The sequence below is a fragment of the Mauremys reevesii genome, linkage group 2, assembly GCF_016161935.1.
Source record: "Mauremys reevesii isolate NIE-2019 linkage group 2, ASM1616193v1, whole genome shotgun sequence".
NCBI lineage: Eukaryota > Metazoa > Chordata > Testudines > Geoemydidae > Mauremys > Mauremys reevesii.
The window spans coordinates 181,830,982-181,850,104 of record NC_052624.1 but is presented as its reverse complement, the minus strand read 5'-3'; the positions used below and the strand labels follow the sequence as shown (position 1 = coordinate 181,850,104).

Below are 19,123 nucleotides of genomic sequence, written 5' to 3'. Positions count from 1 at the left end.
TTCTGTAAATTGATCCACAGCTGAATCATCACCTCCAACTCATATTCTATTCCTATTAACAAGCAGCACAGGATTAAAATAATTCCATAATTTGAATGGATTACATGCTGACATCCAGCCAAATAACATTATCCTTCAGGAAATAAAGAGGAAACCAACCAAAATATACCCACTTTCATCTGAAACTGACTTGCCTTCAGTAGATTTACAATCTCAGATCCTGAGGCTGCAGGGCTTCCTCTAGTGAAGCCACTAGGACAGAGGTCCCAACTGTGGGGCATCCCCCCCAAGAGGACCCGCAGGAACATTCAGGAGGGTGCGGCTTGGGCCTGGGCTGCTGGCCCCAGCCTTGGTCCACTTGCTTCTGTCCACCCCTCAAGCCGCATCCCTGTCCCAGCCCAAGGGAGAGGCACCGAGAGGAGTCGGGGGGACAGGACACTGAAAAGTCTGGGGACCACTGCACTATGAGTTCGGAATGTATAAGACATGTAGGATCAGGGCACTACTTGAGAAAGAAAAGTTCTTGCCTCATACTTTAAAGCGCAGTTCTACTCTGAAAATGATTATATAAAAATGGCCCCTTAACTATATGAACCTGCTACCACTTTTTATTCTTTTTAGTATTGCAGGACCTGTCAAGTTCTGAGGCAGTGAGACACATTCTATTCCATCTTGTGCATGATCAAGAGAATTGATAGCTAAATTGTGATGGCAAAATCTATTCTGTTGGGGACAAGTTAGCTAGAAAGAATCCATCTTGACTTTCAGATCCCAGACTGAGCTTTGCTGGACTTCCAATTCCAAAAAAACAAATAAGAAAAAGCAAAACCCAAAACACACCAACCTCATACTCCTTTCCTCCTCCCCAAGAGCAGCCAATCTAAAGGTCACTGAAAATTGATATATATATAGAGCACCATGATGCCATTTTTACAAAGTCACTTTTCAGACTAGGACCACACTTTAACATTCTCAGGCAACATATTTTTCTAAATACCCATAGATGGCTTTGTTCCAGTATTTGGAAGACAAGAAGAAAAAAAGATTAATTAACAGGGATTTAACACCATAGAACATGACCTCTATTTATAATCAGCAGGGAACAAGAGTAACACATTAAATAAAGCTGATTAATACATGTAAAAGCAGTAACCAGCCTTGCACTGCACTAGATTGGGGTGCAGAAAGAGCGGGACAGCACAAGAGCGAGTGAGCAAACGGAAGAATGATGTTATACACCACTCAATGCAAACATTTTTGAATATTGTATCAATTTTTATTAAATATAATACAACTCACTGAATAACCATTTTATACAGCAAGAAAAGAAATTTCTCTTTTATTTATTTTTTTAAGTTGTGCAGAAAACCATCCATTCTTGGGCAGTGAGATATGCAAAGAAATTTTGCCAAATTTAAGTCTAATGCGGCAACAGTGATATATTTTTCTTGGAGTCTGAACTGGCAGTTTGTAACCTATCCAAGCTGATAAAATTAACAGATTTGAGTGCTAGTTACAGCCAAAGAATATCAGACTTTTGGAGGGAAAAGGGAATGGAGAAAAGAAGTTCAGAGTCAGTAGAGGTGAGTGGGAAATGAAGCTCCTCATTCATTATAGGTGAGCAGCTTTGCTTAGCTCTATAGGAACGGGGTCTATCAAATTTCTCATCAGCTTTTTGAACAACCTATTCTACCATAGTCACAAGCAAACTTCATTAATGTGGAGTTAAGTTTCCAATAATTTATTATGGGAATGTGATATTTTCTCATAAAACAAACTTTGAAAGCCTGCATATTCCAAACTAAGGTTCCGCTTTATAAAAAAAAAAATTCTCACAACATAATGAAATGTAAGCACACAGTTGGGTGGCCCAAACAACCTTTAATGCTACATTTGTAGTACTAGCCTGTGCACAACCAGAAATTTAAAGATACTATTATATATCCATTATAGATCCTGTGAACAGATAATTATTTGGCTTCCAGGACTACATCCCTTGCTGTTTGTCCAATTTAAAATGTTACCAATTACTGGGAACAATCAGACCAAATTAATAGACCTCAGTTAGCATCCACAAAAGGAGAGAAAATGAAGAACAGAAAGTTAAAAAAAAGAAAAAACCCTCACAGGGATAAATTACCCACTCATCTTCTCTGCAAGATTATAACCCATGTTAGACTACAATCTTAAAAAATCTATTTACGATTGGTAAGATTTATACCTTCTCAACAATTTTTAAAACTAAGCTGTCTTTTCTTTCTACATATTGTATTCCTCCACTTAGGGCTAAGGGGTACTGTCTCTGATTTGTCTTCTCTGTTTTCTTTTTATCCATCTCCCTCACCTTCCTATCCCTCACTCCAGCTATTAGCTGAGGGGTCCCCTCCTGCCACAAAAAAAGGAAAGCAACTCAATCTGCTTTATTTATTTACTCATAAATAAACAAATCAAAGACAACATAGAAATGGATCCCCCTACCCAGGGCCGGCTTTAGGAAGTGCGGGGCCCAATTTGAACATTTTCGGCAGGGCCCTGGCAGGGATGACTAAAAAAAAAAAACGTTAAAAAAAAAAAGCCTTTCATTTTTTCCATGTATTATTTACTTTCCATAACTATATAAATAATAAAATTATATATTATGTACATTGCATCATATATGCTGTTGATTGGTTTCACATGTGTGGGTCCCCACCACTCCCTGGGGGTGTGCACACGTGTGGGTCCCAGCTGCTCCCTGCCCCTCTCATTGAAGCAGGTGTGCTGGGTTACTGCCCTGGGAACTGCAGGGCAGCAGTGAACATGGGGCTGGTTGGAGGCAGGGCAGGGGCTGACTGGAGGTAGGGTCTGTCTGCAGGCAGGGCAGGGGGTGCGGGGCTGGCTGGAGACAGGAGAGTGTGGGGCGGGCTGGCTTCAGGCAGGGCCGCAGGGGGGTGCAGCAGGGGTTGGCAGGGCTGGAGACAGAGAAGTGTGGGACTGATGGCTTCAGGCATGGGAGTGCAGCAGGGGTTGGCTGGAGACAGGGCCGGGGGTGCAGGGCTGGGTGTGGGCAGGGGTGTGTGGGGGGCTGGCTGGCTTTGGGTAGGGCTGCAAGGGGGTGTGGCAGGGGTTGGCTGGAGACAGGGCAGGGGGTTTGGCACGGGGGGTGCAGAGCTGGCTGCAGGCAGGGGGGGCGGGCCTGGGGCGGGCAGGGCAGGGTGTGCAGCAGAGGCAGCTGGAGCCCCGGCCCTTTAAATAGCCCCCAAGCCTCCCACTATTCCAGGGCTCTGGGGGCTATTTAAAGGGCCCAGGGCTCCCCTGCTTCTACTCCGCCCCGGGACCTTTTAAATAGCCGTGGGAGCCCTAGGGAATGCATGGGGGTGGCAGGGCTCCGGTGGCTATTTAAAGGACCGGGGTGCAGCAGAGGCAGCTGGAGCCCCAGCCCTTTAAATAGCCCCCGGAGCCCCCCGCTACCCCAGGGATCTGGGGGCTATTTAAAGGGCCCAGAGCTCCAGCCGAGAGAGCGGGGATGCAGGGTAGGGCTTGCCGCGCTCTGGCCGGAGCTCCAGCGGGGGCCACGGGGCTTGCCGTGCTCCCGTCAGGGGAGTGGGGCCACGGAAGACCCCGGAGCAGACCGCAGCCAGGGTAAGTAAAAAAAATTAAGAAGGCGCCTAAGGCGTGGGGCCCTCTTAGGCGCGGGGCCCGATTCCGGGGAATCAGGCAAATCGGCCTAAAGCTGGCCCTGCCCCTACGTCCTTGCACACCTTACAACACGCTTTTCTGATTTATAATCTGACTGTGATGGGGTGGACTAGGCTCAAAGGCCCCCTGCTGAAGGCCTCAGGGTTCTGCCCAGGGCCGGCTCCAGACCCCAGCGCGACAAGCACGCGCGTGGGGCGGCACTTGCCGGCAGGCTGGGCCAGCGGACCTGCCGCAGTCACGCCACGCCTCCACAAAGTCTCTAAATAGGGTTTCTACAGAATATTTTAGGTTCTCCATCTCATTGTTCTCTGGGACTGTTTTGATCCTTAATTTGTTTTCTTGTTCTTTTTTCTCTTTAAATCATCAATATTTAGTTCTAAGTACTGTTTCCCATTTTCAACTGTTCAAAACTTTTGTCCGTTACAAAAATGATATCTGACCAGATTCTATTTCAGTTTCCTGGTCAGACAGTTCTTGCATGTCTCTTTCCAAGGCCTTGTGTACATTTAAAAAGGTTTGTCAGTATAGACATACTCCTAGAATTATACACCCTTAATAGAGGTGCAGCTCATGACACCAAAACAGTTCTTTTTCAAGTATAGCTTATACCAAGTTCCTTGAGTGAAATATGTTATTCCAACAAAAGGGCTTTTTTGCTGGTATAACTGCATTTAAACTAGGGCTTTTGCTGGCATAGCAATGTCACTGAAATTTTTTTTCACACTCCTAACTTATGCCCGAAAAACTTTCAGGTATAGACCAACCCTAAGTCCTTGAAGGAAGTCTCCAGTTCAGATTTTAGCGATCTATTTATTTCATTTCTGCTTTAATAGTGTGTGTATTTTTTTCCATCTCCGTATTATTTTGCCTGTGAGGCAGCACTTTCTCCCTAAAATCAGAGACTCCCCTTTAAGCAATGCTTTGTTGACTGTTCTTTTTGGCAGCTTATAAACAAGGCTTTTCTGTTTGCTGACAGCAGAGATCAGATTTAGTTAAGTTTAAGGGTCACCTTTTGCTAGTGACTAGAAAAAACATCTCTGCTGACTGTGAGAGTGAAGCTCTTCTAGAGTTTAGAGAGACATCCTGAGGTGAAATGTCACCAGATCCCATGAAAGAAACAGACAAAGACAGATTGACTGACTGATCAACCACTGGGGAGGCTCATTCCCCGGGTCTCTCTTCTGGCTGCTACTCACTTCTCCCAAAGATCCTTTTTTATTTTTAAAAGTCTTAACCTAGGGAACAAGCTGAGAATTATGAAATGAGAAACATTATAAATTTGGCAGAACTAGTTCACACAAAGGGTAATAAAACATGTGGAACAAGTTACCACAGACAGCAATTGAAACAGTGTATAAATTAGCTGACTGAAGAGATATCTAAATCTATATGAAGAGGATGGGGAACTGAGGCATATTAAGAAAACCAGAGTTATGATAAACCCAAAATCAGCATGCCTATACATCCAGATAATTTCTACAGAAAAAGACTATTTTTTCCTTTCTACATTTTGTCATATGATGAAAATTTCCCACCAAAGGGATCTCAGGCTCAGCAGATCTGGGTATGGTGATACATTCAACTATGCCTGACAGCCTTGCCCCTAACTTCTCCCTGAGACCATTAACACTGTTCTTTACAATTATAAATTCTTCAGCTTGCAGCTTAACTGTTTCACTTGTCCTTCTCATGACACAGAGCTTGTGTAAACAAGTGGAATCATTTTTGTAGTGCATAAGTCTTAACTCATCCTGTTTGAATTTCTAACAACAGAGCAGTTCTCTTGCAGGTACTTGTTTTCTTATGGGTGCTCTGGTTTAGGTTAATCCTTAAGTAGGAACCTTGTAAGTTCCTTTGGTTTTTTTTTGATGCTGAAAAGCCCCTAGAGAGTTTAAGCAGGCCGACAGATCTATGACAAGATTTAACCCATACTTAATGAAGTACATGAAATGTTACTTAAAAAGTAAATAAAATTCAGACCATTGTCATACAGTTATGATGCTTATTCCTGATAGTTATTTTATTTATTAAGCACTGACAGTAAACTCAGTATGCACAGCAATAACATGGGCCACAATTCAGCAAAGCATTTTAGGACATGGTTAGGTCAATCTCTATTCTCCACATCATTTAAGCACATGGCTATGCTTGCTTAAGTGCTCTTTTGAATAGGGATGCACATTAAGTGCGTAAGTGCTTTGCTGAATCAGGTCCTATGTACCTACATGTAGGCATATCATGTCTATAGCTTTACATCTTATTTTTATATTTTATGAAACTCAACAGACCTAATCACTAATTGTAGAATTAAGATACACATTTTCATTATCTGATTTAAAAAAAAAAGATTGCAGGCAAAAATTCATGACAAGTTTGCTTGGATCTAGAAAACAATCTACAACATTTTTTTAAATGCCCAAAGCATGCAGAGATTTTGCTAGATTCATATAGGACCCTGATTCAGCAAAACCCTTAAGCATATGCTTAAGTCCTATTGATTTTAACTGTATTTAGGCACTTGCTTATGGCCTTTGCTGAATGGCACCTAAATGAGATGTAAATTCCCATAATGGCTATATCCCCTTCTGGCCAACTTTCTACTGCTGGACCAGAGTTTACACCAGTCTAAACCAGGAGAAATCTGGGAAGGATTTAATCATCATAGTTTACTTGTTTGAAACTAATCTTCCTATGAATCACTATAACTGTACACTTGTCAGTGGCTCTTACTGAAAATTCTACTTTTAAGGCAAAATTTTGGTCCAGATAAACAACAGCTGTGCAGTGCCTTAGAATATAGCACATCTACTACAGTCCCTAGATTTGTTCACTTGGAGGTTGGGCATTCTTAAGTTCAGAGCTCTGGATTCAGAGACTCACTTCTTCCCTTTTTCCAACAGAGTCTGAGGTGGTTGAACTTCAGGGCATTTTGCCAGGCCCATCTATTCACTCAGGCTTTTTCTAAGAGGGTGGCATTTGACGGGGAGGGTAACTGTGAGAGGAAGCTTTTATTATCCTTAAGCAACATGTATTCAACTTATGTATACATGAGATGTATTTTTACACTTTTTTTAAAAAAAGCAGCAAAAACAGCTGGGTGAAATATTCCTTCAAACTTTGTCTGCTTATGAGTTGGCAAAAATATTTACAAAATTAGGAACATTTTATGATAGTAAAATCTTTATGAAAGTTTGTGTGAAATTTTTGCATGACCTCTTTGAAGTTTAAACATGGTAGATGGTGACTGGTCACAACTTACATGACATTGACTTTGGTTCCCTGATTGCCTGAGTCTCACCCATGTTTGTCAAGTGGGACAGCAGAAGCCATTTTGGCTAATTTTGCATTGTAGTTTGAGAGTTCTCTATGAGCTAATCATAGAAAACTGCTGGAAGTTATGCAGCAGGCAGGGAACGGGCTTCTATTTCTTCTTCCTATGAGAGCAGTCCAGCTCCACTCCAAACAGTTTCACACAGTCATCTATACTCTGCTCTGTTTGAGGTTTCTCCCATCATGCAATTTATATGCAGTTTTTCTGTGTTCAGGCTGGTTTGCAGCTTGCTTTTACATGTAACTTTGCATTCTGAGGTTTTCAATTGTAAAAAATTATTCTTTGTCATATTGTTTGCATATGTGTACAGTTTTGAAATATTCTTCTGTTTTTAGCAGAAAGAGGGAGTATTGCTGGAAACAGTAAAATCTTTCAAAACAGTACATATTTTTGATGGGTCCATTGAAACAGTGACTATAACACTAAATAATGCTTATGGTATACTATGGAGAACATATTCACTTTGCTACTGCACTGTAATATCCTTAACCATCAATCACCACTGTCATGGCCCTAAGTCAGCACTCCATCCTATTCAGCAAAGCACTATGCATGTGCTTAACTTTAAGGCATGTACTGAAGTCTCACTGCTGAATAGGAATGGACATCAGTATATGCTTAAATGCTTCACTGATATGGGACCTATATCCTTCTTACTCACTCCTCTTGCTCCACACTGCCTATATTTAAATTTAAATTCAGATGATTCTTCAAATGGCTGCCATCTTGAAAACCTGCTCCATCCCAACAGACAGTGAAAGGATGAGAAGAGAAATTTGCAATGAGAGGACCACTGACAGAAGGAGAAGAGGGCCCAATACTGGTGACACTGTATGTATATCTACCTCAAATCCCCTAGGTATCTCAGCTGCTTGCATTGCTAGCTGCAAGATACTGGCTTCTAACTACAAGAGCTTCTGGCTGTCTAAGAGACAGTTATGCTGAGTGACAGCAGTCTGATGGCTCATAAAAGAATCATCTGGCAGCTGGTTACCATCGTACAGCTGCCAACTCCGTGGAACCTCAAAACTGGCTTAGCCTGTTTGTGTGTGGAAGGGGTTGGGCAGGAAGGAGGGAAGAAGGCTGTAAGTTTGAATTTTTGTACAAGCATCATTTAAAATTTCTCCTCCATCCCACATACTGTTAATTTGTTGTAATTGTGGAAAAACTAATAAAAATGCAGGAGTTTTGCACTTCCTCTTTCAAAAACTGGTACAGTCTAGTATTGCCAACTCACCTCATTTTATTGCAACTGTGGAGATTTTGAGGGTTTTTTTTAATGTGTCTGATGAAAACATGACGAAAAGCTGTCCACCCATGAATTTTCTCTTATTCAATATGGTGATTATCTCCTATTACTGTCAATGGGGCTGAAGCCAGTAAGATGGCTGCCAGGTCCCTACAGTCTTGTTGCATGTGACAGTGAGGCTGCCCTTAATAAAGTGAGCTACTACTGCTCACTGTTTTCACTGAGACTGAAGCCAGGCCACAGGCAAAATGACTGCCACTGTATGGTTCAGGAGGCTAGACAGGACACAGGGAATTGTGAGAAGCAGTAGAGACACTGAAAGGTGGATGCGGAGGATGAGGGGGAGGAAGGGCAGTGGAGAGGCATATTTGGGGGAATAAAATGGGATGTGGGGAGGAACGAAAAGACAGTTACCTTTTCTGTAACTGGTGTTCTTCGAGATGTGTTGCTCATGTCTATTCCACAATAGGTGTGCGTGCTCGCCATGTGCATCGGTGCCGGAAGTATTTCCCCTACAGTACCCGTAGGAGAACGCCTCAGTGACCCCTGGAGTGGTGCCTCCATGGTGTGGTACCTCCATGGTGTGGTATAAGGGGCACTGTGCGCTCCCCCACCCTCAGTTCCTTCTTATCAGACAACTCCAACAGAGGGGACGCAGGGAGGGATGAATAGACATGAGCAACACATCTCGAAGCACACCAGTTACGGAAAAAGTAACTGTCTTTTCTTCTTCGAGTGATTGCTCGTGTGTATTCCACAATAGGTGATTCCAAGCTATATCTGTTGGAGGTGGGTAAGAGTTCACAGACTCTCACGACGGAGCACAGCCCTACCGAACCCAGCGTCTTCCCTGGTTTGGGAGACGATCGTGCAGTGCAAGGTGAACGTGTAAACTGAAGACCACGTGGCAACTTTGCAAATGTCCTGAATGGGGTCATGAGCTAAAAAGGCCGCCAATGAGGCCTGTGCCCTAGTCGAGTGCGCCTTCACAATTGGTGGCAGAGGGATTCCCGCCAGGTCATAACAGGTACGGATGCACAAAGTGGTCCAGTTGGAGAGCCGCTAAGTGGAGTCAGCTGACCTTTCATGCGCTTGGCTGAGGTGATGAACAGTTGCGAGGACTTTCTGAATGGCTTAGTCCGCTCCAGGTAGAACACCAGAGCCCATCTCTCATCCAGTGTGGAGACGGCGCTCCTCACTGGACGCGTGGGGCCTGGGGCAGGGGACCGGCAGAAAAATGTCCTGATCCATGTGATAGGCAGAGACCACCTTTAGGAGGAACGAAGGGTGTGGGAGGAGCTGGACCTTATCCTTAAGAAACACCATGTATGGGGACTCGGATGTCAGGAATGTCCCACCGACTCCTTCCTCGGAGGTCTGGAGAGGAAGGCCGATGGTCCTTCTGAGGTTCCGGCCACCAAGCGAGCCCCCACTGGGGGCTGCGTTGGGGGCCATGGTGCCCACTAGTACCATTGGGCCAGCCAAAGGGCCCAGTGCCACTGCACCTGCTGTGGCACCAGCAGACCCGGTTGTTCGGCCTGGCTGGAGGACTGGTTCCATCAGTAACAGTTGCTCTGCAATCGGCTCTGACGGGCAGACCCAAGACAGCGAGACGCTTGTGATTGATGCCCAGGGCTGTGGAGACGGTGCCGTGGCAGGGTCCTGAAGCGGGATGCCAAACGGAAACGATGTCAATGTCCATGCCGTGACTGGCTGTGATAACCCCTCTGAGACGACGTGACGTCTGCCTCAGTTCCGTCGGTGTTCGCTCCTCGAGGCGGAGCAGTGCCGAGAGTCTCGGTTGGACAGAACCCAACCAGACAGTCTGGTGGGCGTCGAGGGTGATCCACGTGGACTTTGCCCTGACCGGTCTCTCAGCGGAGAACGGTGTCGGGAACGCTTGACTGAGACTGGTACCGAGCCAGGGGCGACTGCAGAGATCACAGTGGCAGCTTGCCTCTGGAGTGCAGGGCCGACATCGGTGGTGCTCCTGGTACCGGGATGGACATAACATCCTTGGCCACCTGCAGGGCCTCTGGCGTGGAGGGCATCTGGACATCCGAGGAGGCCTGCTCTGAACGGGCTGGGCTACTCCATTCAACTTGAGTCAGAGGCCTAGAGGCCAGTGGGGATGGAGGACTGCCCGACATGGGTCTAGCCTCTGTTCCGGGTTTACTCCGGGCCATGGCAAAGAAGGCCTATTTCTAGCCTTCTTCGTGTGCCCCGTGGACGGGGAGCAGTGCCAACTGGTCGATGGCGCCAAAGGGTCACCGCACACCGACGCTGTGGTGCCCGGTGCTGACTTGGAGTGGTGCGCCGGAGCTGGGGTCAGCGCCGACTCCACCAGAATAGCCTGGAGCCTAATGTCCCCTTCTCTCTTTGTCTGAGGTTTAAACGACTTGCAAATCTTGCAGCAATCGCTGAGCTGGGTTTCCTCCAAATAGTGCAGACAGTTTGTGTGCAGATCACTCAGTGGCACAGATCGCCTACAAGTGTCGCACGACTTAAAACCCGGGGCGCGGAGCATGCCCTGGCCCAGGCGCTCTACTAAACAAAACTAACTAAACTACTAACTAACTACAGGTACCATACACTGAACGAACAAGCAGTTTTGGGGACGAGCTACAGCAAAGCTGGAACAGAGCAGTTCCGAAGCACCTTCACTGGCGGCAAGAAGGAACTGGGGGAGGGGGGGCAGGGGAAGGGCGCATAGCGCTCCTTATACCATGCCATGGAGGCGCCACTCCAGGGGTCGCTGAGGTGCTCCCCTACGGGTACTGCTAGGGGAAAAACTTCTGGCACTGGTGCACGTGGCGAGCATGCACACCTATTGTGGAATACACATGAGCAATCACTTGAAGAAGAAGAAAGGGTTGTGGCAGGGGGGTCCGGAGCAGGGGGAAGTAGAGTCTGCATGGGTGGGGTGCGAGACCCAGTCTCAGGGGCAGAAAAGTTTGGGTGGGAAGTCTGGGAAGTGCTGCTTCTTGCAGAAGGCTAAACCAAGCCCATATTGTTTTTACTGTGACATTATCACTGATATGAATAAGCCTTTGCATTGAAACACTGTCAATTTTGGAATATTACAACTACTTACAACACTTCTTTTTAAATAATATTTAATTGAAGAGACATTACATAACACTGTGCTCCCCGAGGAGGCTGGTTACTGGTCAACTGCCCATTAGCTAACACTGATGAGTTATTTCATACTTACTTGTGAATGTCATCTGTTCTTTTATTGCAGTACTACATAAGCAGAAGCATATTTCTCTTCTGCTGTTGCATACAATGTTCATTTTTGTCTAAGACCCTCCTTGTGACATACTTGTCCACATGCTATTCAGCTAAATTCAGAAAGCAGGAATTAATGTAAAGTTCTTTAATTAATATATATCTGTAACTCATCAATCCTAAAAAATATTATAAGTTCTATATGAGAGTGTGAGTCATGATACATTAAGTAGCTCAGTGGTTCTCAAGCTATTTACCATCCACTCTTTCTTTTATCAAAGAAAATAAACTAGAAGGGGAGAGAATCAAAACAATAATAAGAAATGAATGGCTGTTCCTCTATCTTAGGGTCAAGGAAAGGGTAAGTGGAGTCTCCATGTCAGCGGCCAGAGAGAGGCGTCTGTAGTTGTGTGCATTAAAGGCTGACTTTTCGACCAGAAATTAACACAGACTTTGGCAGAAAAGTAGAGGAGAGTTGAGACAAAAGATGCACTAAAAACATGACCTGATTAAAAAACCAAAACAAAAAACCCTTATGATTTTGGGGGTCAATATCATGATTTTTGATCTCTTGAGGTTGCAGAGCCCTGTTCCACTTCCAGAGGCAGAATCAGAATATATTTTTTCCAAGATGTGTCCATCCCCCCAATCTGTTGTGTGCATAGATATGAATATAACATATTATAAATGTAAAGAGCAACACACAGTCAAACATACATCTCCCTGTTTTCTTTCCATAAGCCAAAGACATCAAAGATGGCTGCCATGCAGTTTTTGCACAAAAATTCTAAGCTAGAATTGGTTTTCTGAAGCTGATCTGTGGGGGAAAAAAATTGTCCCTCAATTTTTTGCCAAACGTCCAAACCTAATAATAACTATTAAGAGTATCTTTTTCTTCCAAGTACACCTCTATCCCGATATAAGGCAACTCAATAGAACACGAATTCAGATATAACGCAGTAAAGAAGTGCTCCGGGGGGGAGGGGCTGCGCACTCTGGTGGATCAAAGCAAATTCGATATAACACGGTTTCACCTATAATGCGGTAAGATTTTTTGGCTCCCAAGGACAGCGTTATATCGAGGTAGAGGTGTAAAAGCGATAAAGAAAAAAACCCACCAGAGTGCCATCCTATGTATTTCCTAGCAGAGTATGTAAAAAAAGTACCAGAATCATCTCCTGAGTATTAGAGAAACATCCATTAGTGGGAAATGCTGAACTAACTGCAGGAAGTAGAAAATGTCTGAAGCCTGGTTCAAAACCGTTAGATTTAGCTTCCCACTATTGAAGATGACACAGGTAGCTACAGATCTAGGTCCTGACGTCTTTTCTTAACATGTCCAATAAAGAAACTATAAGTAATATGACTCTTTAAAGGAACAAACTCAATCAGCCAAAAAAGTTATGAAAGCCATTTAGGGTTTCATATCCCTGTTGTTGCCTTGCATTTGGACAGTACAGGAGCTGGTCAAATGGCAGTAGCACATCACTTGAGAACTTTGCACCTTGCCTGTATCTCCGCAGTTGTTTTGAAACCACTTGAATCATGTTGGTTCTAATAATTTTTTTCTCTCTCTTTTAACATATAAAATATCAGTCAGCATTCAAGTCTGCTCATTCCCATGCTACAAGCTTTTGGCAACACATACTCAGCTTAATGACAGCTCTGCTTCTGTTCCAGTGGATTATTTTTAAAAAACGTGATGAAAAAACCAGCTGTGTTTAAGTAGTTAAGTCCAATCAGTCACTGAGATTTTGGCTGTTTACTCCCGTAACAGTCCTATGCCAGGCCAAAAACCCAACACACACACACACACCAGTTATTACTTATGTTTCATGATGTGTCAAACACATTACTGCACGTACAGATTTATTACACTGTAATACTGTGTTTCCACAGCCAAACCTCTTCAAGGTATCATTCTAACTTATCTGAGCATTAGTCCACAAGTGTCCATTTTAAAACAACCATCTCACACTGTAACGACTGAATTGTTTCTTCTTATTAATACTTGTCTACAATTTACTGTAAAAAGGAAAAAGCACCAAGGTGACTAAATAAATTGTCAGGTATCTTTCTTCCATACACTAAACTACTGCTACATATATTTTTGGAGCTCCTAACAATTCTGCTGGAGAAAGGACATCAAATGATGCCTAGAAATGTGATACCCATTCTCATTTCACACTCCATCAGCTTTTACAACAGGAGCTCCATGACATGTAAGAGGACACTTGGTAAACTGCCATATTTGCCAAGGTATAAAATACAGGATAAAGTTACATTTAAAAAAAGAAAAAAAGTTTTATGTTCTCTGCACGACTAAATCAGCTGTCTAGCTTCAACTGAATATGTTAGAAGTATACAATACTTCTCTCCACTGGTGGAATCTGAACCTCTGGAAAGATGTACATTGAGGTATTTTAATACAGGCTTAAAATTAATGCATTCTATATTACAAATATTTTGGTAAAGAAAAATATACAATTCCTTCCTAAAGTTTACTAGGTTAGAGATATACTAGATTATATAAATCACTGGTGTTGAATCTTTTCCCTGCTAATAATTTCTTTCCTTGTGTTACATCCTGCAACAAGAAACAAGTTTATTATTGTCTTTACAGGCAAAAGAAAATAAAACTATGGGCATTAGCAAAAACATCTTTTAAATTCAGATTTCAAACTGTCAGAAGATTAAAACTTCATACATACATAAAAAGGGAACTATAAAGGAAAACAGAAACAGAGCCTGGAATCATTATTCTTGAATAGCTGTTGTTTTACTGGTGTAGTAAAGCAGAAAATGTCTTTTACTCACCTCTGTTATACCGGAAACCTCTCCTTTTGCTAGTGGTCTGGTGATGGATGGAGTGAACACATTGGCATCTGACACTGGCCGTCCCTTCATAAAATGTTTCCCTGCTTCATAAATGTCCACTTCTACCATTTTACCCATGAATTCAGGGTCTTTTGGCACGAGAACCTTTAAAAGAAATTGTTCAGATGGTACAGACACATTTCCTATGGTGAACGTCTTAGGACTCAAGTCACCACAGATTTCATTCAGAAAGCAGAGTTTTGGTGAAAGGTCAGTGTGAAAAACTCAAATCTTGTTCACCTGCATGCTCTACTTCCCCCTAAAAACCATCTCTGTTTGGTAATATCTCCCATTTGTACTCCTAAAGAGCTATTCAGCATTAGGTCTGCTCTTTTTAACTATGCTTAACTGCCTGAGTAATACCTTTTGCAGACAAAAGAGGTGGGTGTGAACTGCAAAATTTAGATCAGGAATCAAATCCAAACACCTCCGAAGGTTACTTGCTCAAGATAACTCTACTAGATGTCTCTAACTCTTTCTTTTTTCATCTCTTTATTACATGATAACCTATTGGTTCTTCAGCTGTAAGATCTTCATGGCATAAACAATGTCCATATGTGTTTATACAGAGCCTCACCCATATCTTGATTGTGGCCTCTTGTAGAAGGGTATGTCTACACTTCAACATAAGCCCAGGGTTTGCACTCAGGCTCAGGCTTAACCCCCCTTCCATCTTCACACAAATTGCAGTAACTCAGGGCTCAGACCCAGGGTCCCAGGACTCCATGGAAGTGGAGGGTCTGAGCTTCAGTCAAGCCAGGACCCAGCAGTCAAGCCCTCTTGCTTTGCAGTGTAGGTGTAGCACCACTGGACTCATGCTCTGCAAGTCTGCTAAAAGAATTCCACAATCCCATGGGTCAACTTTTTTTGTCCTCTGGACAGTCAAGTTTGGTAGACAATCAAGTTTTCCCACATTGCACCATGAACAAAGGACTAGAGCAGCCACATTTTGGGAGGGTGCTAGAAAGTTTCGGATATGGGTGGTTGGATTCGGGCCTACATAATGCAGTGTAGACTCTGGAGCCCCAGGCTCCAGAGTTCAGCAACTCCTAACCTGGGTTACAAATGTGTGTAGACACTCAAGCCCTAGGTTAAGAAACCCAGGGCCTGCAAGTTTGAGTTCTACTAACCTTGGGCTTACACTGCAGTGTAGACATCCCATGATTCTTTTCTTAAGAGTCTTTGGTGAGAGACCTTGTCAAAGGCTTTCTGAAAGTCCAAATACACTATATCCATTGGATCACCCGTGTCCACATGGTTTGTTGACCCCTCAAAGAATATTAATAGATTGGTGAGGCATGATTTAAAAAGCCATGATGACTCTTCCCCAACATATCATGTTTATCTATGAGTCTGATAATGCTGCTTTTTCAACCAATTTGCCTGGTACTGAAGTTAGACTTATGGGCCTGTAATTACCACGATTGACTCTGTAGCCTTTATTTTAAAAAAATTGCCATCAATTAGTTATTCACCAGTCATCTGGTACAGAGGCTGATTTAAGTGATAAGTTACATACCACAATTGGTAATTCTGAAATTTCAGATTTGAGTTCCTTCGGAACTCTTGGGTGAATACCATCTAGTCTGGTGACTTATTACTGTTTAATTTATCAATTTGTTCCAAAACCACCTCTATTGACACCTGAATCTGGGTCATTTCCTCAGAAATGTCACATAATAAGACTGTCTCAGGTGTGAGAATTTCCCTCACATCATCTGCAGTGAAAACTGAATCAAAGAATTAATTTAGCTTCTCTACGATGGCCTGGTCTTTCTTGAGTACTTCTTTAGCACCTCAATCATCCAGTGACCCCACTGATTGTTTGGCAGGCTTCCTGCTTCTTATGTGTTTAAAAATGATGCGTGTACACAGTGTGTATTAAGAATTATGGATATATGCTGGGCTTATGACTAAAGTGTATTTAAAGCAGGCATATCAAGGGGAGTTAGTAAACAGGTCTGCCCTAGATCTAGGTATACAAAGCTATGAAGCTAACAAGTGGGAGAGGAGACAGCTTTCAACAGGGAAAAGAAACTTTCTCTGGGCTATAAAAACAGAGTGTCTGAACCTTAAGTCATAAGCAATTGAATCAACTAATTGTATACAATACAACTGTATTATAAAAGCTTATTGAATGACATATTCTATGAAAGCCCATGACAAACTGATTAATATTATTGTAAAATGTATGTATTAACACTACATAAAGAATTATAGATATTCATTGATATTAGGCTTTACAGTCTGTGTCCAAACAAAGGAAGAAAAAGGTCTCTCTCATACAGGAGGGAATGGCACAGCTATTTACCTGTCTTCTATGTACATTAAGCATGGTAGAATCAAAACTATGGAAGTCCATTTACAAACAAGGGGATGGGAATCCCACACAAAGGAAACAGCAGCATGAGGTCATCCTGCCTCTTCCAAAAAGGTAACTGAACTTTGGAAGATATGAGAAAGACAGAAGCCATCTTTGGTATCCATCATTAGACAGACACAAGGTTACAGAGCTCTTGCAAGCTGAGAAAGATGGATAATTCAACCAAGGGGGGACTAAAGTCCATGGAAACTGAATGAGAAACTTGCTTAGGCAAAGATCTTTTACCTATAAAGATAAGAGAAACCAGTTCCTTGTGTTTCTGTGGAAGGTCCTGACTGAGAGAAAGTTACCCATGGGTGGCCAAAAGGAAGATTGGCAAGAAATCTACCTTGAACAAAGACTGCAGCTTAAGTCAAGTCAAGTCTTAGCCACTAGAAAGCATTTTACTAGTAAATCTATCTTCTTTCCTTATATTTGAACACCTATATTTTGTTAATGACTGTGTTTTATTTTTACTATAAACCATCTCAGTGCTGTGCTTGAAGGGAAGGTTGTATCCCTCCTGCCCCTTAAGATAATAAGCTGTAATGTGCTTTTGTATCTTTAAAGCAGCAACGAACCTTATTATTTCTCTGAATGGTCCAAATGAGGGACAAACACGTCAGGACACACGGTTCTGGGGAAATTCAGGACTGGGAGTGTGTTAGGATCACTCTGCTGGTTGTAACCAGGGCTGGTGAAAATCAGTGGGGCTGTAGACAGGATGATAGGGTTAGAGCTGGAAGCCAGGGCTATCTAGTACACAGACACTCAGGGTGTGACCTGCATGCTTATAGGCTTGCTGTGAGAATCCCAGGCTGGGATCTACAGCAGCAAAGCACTGTAAGGCACCCAAGGTTGAAGGTCAAGTGGTGACACAATGCTGAAAGAGATCTTCCATACACTATGCAGAAAATTAGACAGGTGCTTGCAATGTTATATGGCAGTAAAAGAAAGGAATACTAGCTTAACATTTTTTTTTTTGCAAAAACTAAGTGAAATACAGACAATTGCAAGAAAACTAAATTAACCCTTATTATCTGCATTTAAGTAATGCAGATAATTTTGTGAGGTGGGTATTGTAGTTCAGAAGGGTTGTGTTCTACGTGGAAGGGTTTCATTTGCAAACAAATACTTAAAAACAAATTGCATATATTTAAGATTGAAGTGCTATGAGTCTAAACACAAGAGGCATAAGCTCCTTCTGAATCAAGATCTTTCTTGCCTTTTTTCTATTCTTTTTTAACAAAGACTTCGCCAAATTGCAGTGTCCAGAAGTGCTATCTGAAAGATTACTGAAAATCATCAGTTTTTATGTGTATCCATGTACACAAACATCCATTACTTATATTTTAATTCATTTATGGTATTTTCACAGCTACAAAACACCATGATCCAGAATCTTCCATTAATGAGTCTAGATAGTTGTACCCCTCTTGGCAGGCAGCATTTTCTCCTTTGCCTTTCTTTTGAACTGTAGCACTTTTACTGTTGGCCTTGTTTAGGGAGATTACCAGAAAGTAAAAAGAAAATTATTGAGATTTTAATTTTGTTTATTTATTTTACAGTACCTGCTCATAGAATTGATTGTGAGCAACATAAAACTGGAAATCAAAAGATTCTTCTGTCACCAGAACTCTCTGTCTCTCACCAACCTGGAAAATAGAAAGGTAAAGAGTTGAGTCTGAGAGAAAAACCCATAAAATACTCCCTGAAGGAGGATGCCTCCAGAAACTTCCTTTTAAATTTAACAGAGTGCCTTTGGCTAATTTAGCAGCTAAAACAAGAAAATTAAATACATTAAACTGCCTGTAAGATAATATTGACCATTTGATTACATTAAATTAACATAGTTTGAAAATGCATGGTGTAATATACATGTTGTTCAAATGTGAAACTTTAATGCAAAAAGTCAATCTGATTTTTTCACTCCTTATGAATAGGGTGTCAGAAATCAAAATATTTTAGACATACACCTTTGTCCACAACCCCACAAAAGCAAACAAAGCCCCAGCAGCTTTCTGTATTATTTGCAATAATTTGTAAAAATGAGCTAGACACAGGCTGCTGCCAGATCCAAATTTGTTGAAATTTCATAATGATACAATGAATTAGTAATAACCATCTGTGAGTGATGAGGAACTGTGATACTGTGGAAAACCTCCAGATATACCAGCACAAAACAAGTCCATTCACCTTTCACATTTTTCAGAATTCTTTAACCACATTTTCTACACAAAACAAAAATGGTTTATTCCTTCACAGCCCATCTTCTTCCTCCCTCCGCAGCGATATCACAATGCTGTATTTGTGACATCATATTCGTTCCCATGGCAATAGGTGTAGTCATCACAGTTTTTCACTCCTGGATTAAGAAGACTGACTATGAGGAGGA

The 19,123-nt window shown here is 42.5% G+C and overlaps 1 protein-coding gene across 7 annotated transcripts in view; it reads right to left on the bottom strand.

The window, feature by feature from the left end:
• The window catches only part of CDKAL1 (CDK5 regulatory subunit associated protein 1 like 1), a 653,139-nt gene that overhangs the window by 57,627 nt on the left and 576,389 nt on the right, over positions 1–19,123 (bottom strand). For all 7 annotated transcript variants that reach the window (XM_039521853.1, XM_039521854.1, XM_039521852.1 and 4 more), the window contains exons 14-15: positions 18,300–18,383; positions 14,307–14,471 (exon numbers count right to left, since the gene is read on the bottom strand). In XM_039521853.1, coding sequence (XP_039377787.1) covers positions 14,307–14,471; positions 18,300–18,383 — 249 coding nt within the window. The remainder of the gene's footprint in view (positions 1–14,306; positions 14,472–18,299; positions 18,384–19,123) is intronic.